This window comes from Actinia tenebrosa, unplaced genomic scaffold, assembly GCF_029948245.1.
Source record: "Actinia tenebrosa isolate PJP-AT-01 unplaced genomic scaffold, QUT_ActTen_1.0 PGA_scaffold0__85_contigs__length_37466705, whole genome shotgun sequence".
Lineage (NCBI taxonomy): Eukaryota > Metazoa > Cnidaria > Anthozoa > Actiniaria > Actiniidae > Actinia > Actinia tenebrosa.
Window position 1 is genome coordinate 22,279,480 of NW_028292569.1, and position 8,205 is coordinate 22,287,684.

Below are 8,205 nucleotides of genomic sequence, written 5' to 3' on the forward strand. Positions count from 1 at the left end.
TCTGTAGTATTGGTAGAGTAGGCTAGGGTACTTCTTACTTCAACTGTGGTTGGTTCTTCATCTCGGTTGATGCGACTTAGAGCATCTGCATTCTGATTGTGACGTCCAGGGCGGTACTTGATCGTGAAGTTGAAGTTTGCTAATTCTGCAGCCCACCTCTGCTCCACAGCTTTCAGCTTACTCTTTGACTGTAGGTATGTCAGCGGGTTGTTGTCTGTGTAGACGACAAACTTCGATCCCAGCAGGTACTCCCTGAACTTCTCACATACAGCCCACTTCAAGGCTAGTAGTTCCAGCTTCCTTGATGAGTAGTTCTCCATGTTTCGCTCTCCACCTCTCAGGCCTCGGCTGGCATAAGCGATCACTTTGACTCTTCCGTCCTGTTCTTGGGACAGCACGGCTCCCAATCCTTCGTTGGACGCGTCCGTCTCTAGGATGAAGGGCTTGGTGTAGTCCGGGTAGGCCAGTACTGGTGCTGAGGTTAGTAGATTCTTTAACTTGTTGAAGCTCTTGTGGCACTCTTCTGTCCACAGTACTCCAATCTGCTTCCGGGTGGTCTTGTTACTTCCTCCGCTCCCGAGCTCAGCAACTAACTTGTGCAGCGGACCTGCCACTTGAGCGAACTTGGGGACAAATCTTCTGTAGTAAGACGCGAAACCAAGGAATGATCGCACATCGCGCACTGTCTGGGGAACTGGCCACTCGTTAACTGCCTTTGTCTTTTCAGGGTCTGTCTCGACACCGTCAGCAGAGACCACGTGCCCCAGATAGGACACCCGATCTCTGAAGAGTTGACACTTGGTTGGTTCAACCTTTAATCCATGATGCTTCAGCTTACTGAATACCGTTTCCAACCGCTCAAGATGTTCTTCAATGGTGGATGAGAAGACTATGATGTCGTCCAGGTAGACCATCAGGGTGCGAAGTATGTCCTCTCGGAAGACTCCTTGCATCAACCTTTGGAAGGTCGCTGGGGCATTCTGTAGTCCAAACGGCATCCGAGTGTACTGAAACAAACCCATGGGCGTTGTGAACGCAGTCTTGTGCTGATCATCAGGATGGACTTCAACTTGATTGTAGGCTGATGCCAGATCTATGGTGGAAAAGTACTTTGCGCCACGCAGTGCCTCCAGTGATTCCTCTATCCTTGGTAGGGGGTACTGATCACGCTTGGTTTTCTGGTTCAGCTTCCGGTAGTCGACGCACATCCTCAAGGCTCCAGACTTCTTTCGTACAAGCACTATTGGGGAGGCATAGTTACTCTCACTTGGACATATCACTCCTTTTTCTAGCAAGTCTTGTAGATGCTGTTGCACCTCCTGGTATTGGTTTGGAGGAATCCTTCTGTAACGCTCTGTGACAGGCACATCATCGTCTGTGTAGATGCGATGATATGTTGTCTTTGTACAGCCAAGGTCCTCCTTACATGAAGCGAACACCTCTTCATTTCTTCCGAACATCTGGAGAGCTTTCTCCCTCTGAAGTTCCGTTCCGGGGAAATGTTCCAGGGTAATCCCGTGAGGGGGTGTCTGTATCCTTTGCCATCGTACTTTGCCCACAGCTTCCCGTTGGGGTGGCATCTGAGGGTCAGCACTAAGGTTACAGCACACTGTCACCATGTTATTCCCGTGTAGGAACTCCAACTGCTCTCCTCTCTTGACCATCTCTCCCTCTCGCACAATTCCAATCCGCGTCCTCGGCTTTAGCCATATGTCCTTTGCCGTCTGGTTGGCAACTCTGACATAGTAACACGTCTTGGTAGTATCCACGAGAGTACTGGCCACGGTGAGGTTTCCTTCTACTGGTACACCAAGGGGTTCGATCACAGCATCAGTGCCCCATGATGGGCCTGTGACCAAGATATCAGATTCTGTGAAAGCAGGGACCCAGACTTTGTCTGAGCCGGCTACTTTCACGAACCCAGTTTTACGTTTACTCTTCTTCTCTTCATCTTGCAGGATCTGTTGGTATTGGGGCACCTGCCCAAGAACGTTGGTTCCCAGTAGGCCAGGTACCCTCCTCTGCATGACTGTAGTGGCTGCTGTGTCCTTCGTGATGAAGATGCCGCACCCAGGGACCACCACTCCTCCGATCTCTACTGCAGCGACGATATATCCAATGTAAGGGATGTCCAAACCGTTAGCTCCTCGCAGCTGCAGTAATCTTGTTTCAGGGTGTAGGTCTCCTAGGGTTGGCTGTAGCTTTTCCCTGTAGAACGACTCGGTGATGAGGGTAACCATGGAGCCCGTATCCACTAAGCTTTTCACAGGTACTCCGCCAATCCTCGCCACCACTGTGGGACTTGTCCCGACAAACTTTTCGTTCTGAAAAAGAGAATTAGAGCCATTACAGTTCCTCTCCACGGCGTGGCTCACTGCCGTGGAGAGCTGGAGTTTGACTCCTTCTGTGGTGCTGCTGGTGCCTTGTCTTTCAGGGGCTTTGGGCAGTTCGGCCGAAGATGTCCAAGCTCGTGGCAGTTGTAACATCTCCTCGGACCACGTGGGGGACTTCGTGGTGGTGATGGGCTTGCTAACTTCATGGTAAGTTGGGTTAGCAGCTTCTGCTGCTCATCCAGCAATTTTTGTTGCTGCATGAGCCTCTCCACCAGGGCCTTCTGTCCTGCTGTAAGCTCTTGGATGGCATTTACTTGGTTGCTCTCCACCAACACCTCCTTGGCTGCTGCATGGCGATGTGCTCCTCTATCTGTGTCTTCCGAGCTATGATAGGCCTCTTGCCTCACCTCGTTGAAGGTCTTCTCGGGATGTTCTCTGATATAGCGCTTGAGATCCCTGCGCAACAGGTTGTCACGCAAGTTCTCAACGAATGTGTCTCTGAGGTTCTGGTCCTTGTTTTCCAGGGCTCCTACGTGTACTCTGGTTATGTGCTCCGCCATCGACATCAGGGCATGGGCAAAGTCCTGGATGGGCTCCCTGTCACCTTGTTTTCTGGCGAAAAACCTCTGGAGAAGCTGGGTCTTGGTGAGCTTCTCTCCGAAGACGTCTCTCAGAATCCTGAAGAAACCCTCCGGGTCTGTCCAGTCATCCGCAGGCCTTAGTCGAACTTCATCTCGAGCCGCTCCTTCTAAGCTATGGTACAGGAAATCCACCGCCTCTTGATCAGTTAACTTTTGGGCAGCCACAGACCTCTGTGCATCCGCTATCCAGTCTTCAAGCACCTTGTCGTCTCTGCCACCAGCATACTTTCTCAGCTTCTTCTCCCTTGGCACTGTCACTTGTACCACTGGTGCAGGAACAGGTTGGGCAGGGGGTCCTCCTTCAGCCTGCATGCCATCCAGCTGTGCCTTGAGTGCAGCCAATTGCTCTGTGAGTGCAGCCACAGCTTCTTCCGCCATGATTTCAATCTTGTTCCCGTTGGTAAATAATCAGTAACTACTAATGTCAACTTTCTTGCAATCCCACTTCTGACACCAAAAATGTAACCGGCGGCAAGGCGCTCAGCTATGAATCAGATTGCAAGTGGTTTTGACAAAAGAATTTATTGAAAAATTCACACAACTTTACAATACATGAAAAAAAAAACGGGAACGAGATTACAGGATATCTCTAATGAAAACAAGAAAAATATTTACAATGAGATAAAATAAATTTGTAGCTTATCTAAATAGCTAAAAAGTTATGAATAGAATACAGTCTTGCTAGATATAACTAGAAACGGAAATACGTAAATTACGTCACAGGTAATTTGAATATTGCATACTGATTAGCAGTGTTTACAATACGCGAGTGAAAATTACTAGGTTGCAAAGTTTAATGTACAAGTCGGTAAACCGTTTAAAATGAACTAAACCAATGGAAAAAGCAATAGGAAAAATTGACTAGAGGCTAACTATGGCTTTAGGTAAGTATTTTAACCTTTGTTTATGACAAACTAAGAATTACACGGTTTACTGAACACGCGGTCGCGACAATGACCTTGAGTGTAGAGTTTAAGTAGCGAACAAATTAAAGGTTGGAAAGAAAAGGTCTTTTATCCCGCAGTGAAGGCTATTTATCGTAGTAAAAAGGTTAAACAAGCGAGTAAGGCGGTAGCGATCCTATAGTAAACGTTTTAAAGAGTTTAAAAGACAAGATACACTCAGCGTGATTACTAAATTACTACTGCGTGAATAACTTTGTACTAAATTACGCGCTAATGCGACTAGAATTACAACAACATGAAACGAATGCTTAACAAATATGTAGAAAATCTAAGCTATAAAATATAACGACTAGTTAACGATATTAACATAGATTTGTCCTAAATCTATCCTAGGTATAAGTGTAAAAGGCTTCAAAGATTCATACCTTTACATCGTAGAGAATTCCTTGTCTTGATATGTGCAACGTCTTCAAGAACTTTTACTACACTGATTTAAGCTTAGTTTGGGCCTATTTTTATGGAAAAACCTGCATTCTTAAGACCTTACACATCCTATGCAATGTTGCACGCCCTAGGCGCAAACAGGATGTCCCAAACACGAACTTACGTAAACAAGCGCCAAACCTAGGCATGACTCACTGTAATGTAATTACGTACGGAAATTATTTCTTGCTTACGCATTTTCCACGCAAACAGTTAACTAAAGAATTACATTCCTATGTGTACACGAGGCATTCCTAATTAAAAATATAGATTTATGACTAAATAATTACTGTCCAAAATAGTGTCTTTTGACTCTGTCACATTTGCTTATAAGAGCATTTTGGTGAATTAGCAAGGACTCCCCCAAGAAAATCCTTAATTTCTCAGCCGCTACACTAGCTGCAGCCCCCAAATCAAAAAAAGCAACGACTTTGGAGCTCGGGCTACAAGACTATGTAGTTTGGTGGGTGCTAGCGTGAATGATGGAAGAGTTTAAAGGCACAATGTAATGTGGAGTATAGAACATCCACAGCCATTGTTTGGGACACAGCGCCAACGCTGGGGGGAGGGCCCGGGGGAGGTGAAAACTACTAGAAAGACGTGTTTTAGCTGGAAATTTGCTGTTGAACATGATTCCCCTCTCGAAAACGGTCAAGAAAATTCGGTTTTCCAAACGAAATGACGTTGCCAAAAGAATTGGCAAAGTTCCTGTTGTGTTCACATACATTTGCTTATAAGAGCATTTTGGTGAATTAGCAAGGACTCCCCCAAGAAAATCCTTAATTTCTCAGCCGCTACACTAGCTGCAGCCCCCAAATCAAAAAAAGCAACGACTTTGGAGCTCGGGCTACAAGACTATGTAGTTTGGTGGGTGCTAGCGTGAATGATGGAAGAGTTTAAAGGCACAATGTAATGTGGAGTATAGAACATCCACAGCCATTGTTTGGGACACAGCGCCAACGCTGGGGGGAGGGCCCGGGGGAGGTGAAAACTACTAGAAAGACGTATTTTAGCTGGAAATTTGCTGTTGAACATGATTCCCCTCTCGAAAACGGTCAAGAAAATTCGGTTTTCCAAACGAAATGACGTTGCCAAAGGAATTGGCAAAGTTCCTGTTGTGTTCACATACATTTGCTTATAAGAGCATTTTGGTGAATTAGCAAGGACTCCCCCAAGAAAATCCTTAATTTCTCAGCCGCTACACTAGCTGCAGCCCCCAAATCAAAAAAAGCAACGACTTTGGAGCTCGGGCTACAAGACTATGTAGTTTGGTGGGTGCTAGCGTGAATGATGGAAGAGTTTAAAGGCACAATGTAATGTGGAGTATAGAACATCCACAGCCATTGTTTGGGACACAGCGCCAACGCTGGGGGGAGGGCCCGGGGGAGGTGAAAACTACTAGAAAGACGTATTTTAGCTGGAAATTTGCTGTTGAACATGATTCCCCTCTCGAAAACGGTCAAGAAAATTCGGTTTTCCAAACGAAATGACGTTGCCAAAGGAATTGGCAAAGTTCCTGTTGTGTTCACATACATTTGCTTATAAGAGCATTTTGGTGAATTAGCAAGGACTCCCCCAAGAAAATCCTTAATTTCTCAGCCGCTACACTAGCTGCAGCCCCCAAATCAAAAAAAGCAACGACTTTGGAGCTCGGGCTACAAGACTATGTAGTTTGGTGGGTGCTAGCGTGAATGATGGAAGAGTTTAAAGGCACAATGTAATGTGGAGTATAGAACATCCACAGCCATTGTTTGGGACACAGCGCCAACGCTGGGGGGAGGGCCCGGGGGAGGTGAAAACTACTAGAAAGACGTATTTTAGCTGGAAATTTGCTGTTGAACATGATTCCCCTCTCGAAAACGGTCAAGAAAATGCGGTTTTCCAAACGAAATGACGTTGCCAAAGGAATTGGCAAAGTTCCTGTTGTGTTCACATACATTTGCTTATAAGAGCATTTTGGTGAATTAGCAAGGACTCCCCCAAGAAAATCCTTAATTTCTCAGCCGCTACACTAGCTGCAGCCCCCAAATCAAAAAAAGCAACGACTTTGGAGCTCGGGCTACTAGACTATGTAGTTTGGTGGGTGCTAGCGTGAATGATGGAAGAGTTTAAAGGCACAATGTAATGTGGAGTATAGAACATCCACAGCCATTGTTTGGGACACAGCGCCAACGCTGGGGGGAGGGCCCGGGGGAGGTGAAAACTACTAGAAAGACGTATTTTAGCTGGAAATTTGCTGTTGAACATGATTCCCCTCTCGAAAACGGTCAAGAAAATTCGGTTTTCCAAACGAAATGACGTTGCCAAAGAATTGGCAAAGTTCCTGTTGTGTTCACATACATTTGCTTATAAGAGCATTTTGGTGAATTAGCAAGGACTCCCCCAAGAAAATCCTTAATTTCTCAGCCGCTACACTAGCTGCAGCCCCCAAATCAAAAAAGCAACGACTTTGGAGCTCTGGCTGCAAGACTATGTAGTTTGGTGTGTGCTAACGTGAATGATGGAAGAGTTTAAGAGCGACTGTCTGTAAGGATGGACCAAAATCGAATTTTCATGGCACAAGTCAAAAAATCGATTTCGCTCATATTTTGTTTTTAGATAGCCCTTAGTGTAAAATAAATCGAGGTGTTGTTATTTTTGAAAAAAAAAAAATTTTTTTCCCACGAAATTTACGAAAACTGATTTCGCCCAAATGCAGGTGGAAAATGACCGACGAGGTCAAGGAATTTAGTACAAAAATAAGTGTATCCTACAACTAAACTACTTAACAATTTTTTCGGTTGGTACTTTTTACCGAAGGAATAGGTATTCCTCTTGCTTTTCGTTGTATTTATTCTAGAATATTTGGCGATTTAAAATTCGAAAAAATTTTTCTACCGTGTACACTTTTTCCAAAGTTTAAAAATGCAAATTAAGGCCTTAAAATACTGCTTATAAAAACTATGTGCGGAGATACCAAATTATTCAAAACCTACACCCAGAGGATTATCTAATGTATTTCTATCAGATTCAAAAGAAAAATCTCTGGGCAAATCATTTTTAGCTTTCCGTTGAGGTCTTTTTACGATCTCTATTTCGCGATATTTCAACCGTAAACAGCTTGTTGCGTTACCTCCACCGACGTGACTATAATTTTAATTGCAATCATTCCATCGCTAAATTTTGCTAAAACTAGGGGATCAAACCAAGAAAAAGACATCATAGTAATATTCAACACATTTCAATTGCGATATATTGGCATATTTTATCACATACTTTTTTAACTCATTCTATTGCGTGACACAAAGCATGCTTTGTCAGTAAAATGAACACACAGATGAAAATCGAACAGCAATAACTCTCAAACTAAATATATCAGTGAACTAACTTTATTTTATTTAGCTGCTCTTTCATTGGATTTTCAAAATACGGTTTTGCTAATCCAGTAGCATTTAATAATAGCAATTTCTTTCAATAAACATTGTTTTGATAATGCATGAAACTAACACTGAGTTGACTGCCGCAATGATTAAACTCACGTGCCATCTTTCCATGGGAAAGTTCAGCAAGCACTGTATAAACATGGAAGTGGTTTGTTCTTTTTAATAGTTCTATAGTTGGAGGTCCGTGTAGCTATGATCGAAGAGACAGAAATAAGTCTGTCGAGTCGTTACCCGTCAAACGCAAGAAGGTATATCAGACAAGCTCGAACAACTAGGCAAGTCCTGTTCCTGCTCTTGAAAAAGCTGGTATAGATGAAATTGATTCTCGGCTTCTAGTGAAGAAGATATATGAAAATTGCATTCTGACGAAAATACGCACATTGTGTAGTTTAGTCCTCCTTCGTACTACTTTTGACAGGTA

The 8,205-nt window shown here is 44.2% G+C and overlaps 1 protein-coding gene across 1 annotated transcript; it reads right to left on the reverse strand.

Moving 5' to 3' along the window:
• Positions 1–2,359: 2,359 nt before the first annotated feature.
• On the reverse strand, positions 2,360–4,686 carry LOC148913852 (uncharacterized). The gene is made up of 2 exons (XM_089025870.1): positions 4,305–4,686; positions 2,360–3,563 (listed from the first exon to the last, which is right to left on the reverse strand). The coding sequence occupies exon 2, from the start codon at positions 3,350–3,352 to the stop codon at positions 2,372–2,374; it is 981 nt and encodes a 326-aa protein (XP_088881996.1). The 5' UTR covers positions 3,353–3,563; positions 4,305–4,686; the 3' UTR covers positions 2,360–2,371.
• Positions 4,687–8,205: the final 3,519 nt, after the last annotated feature.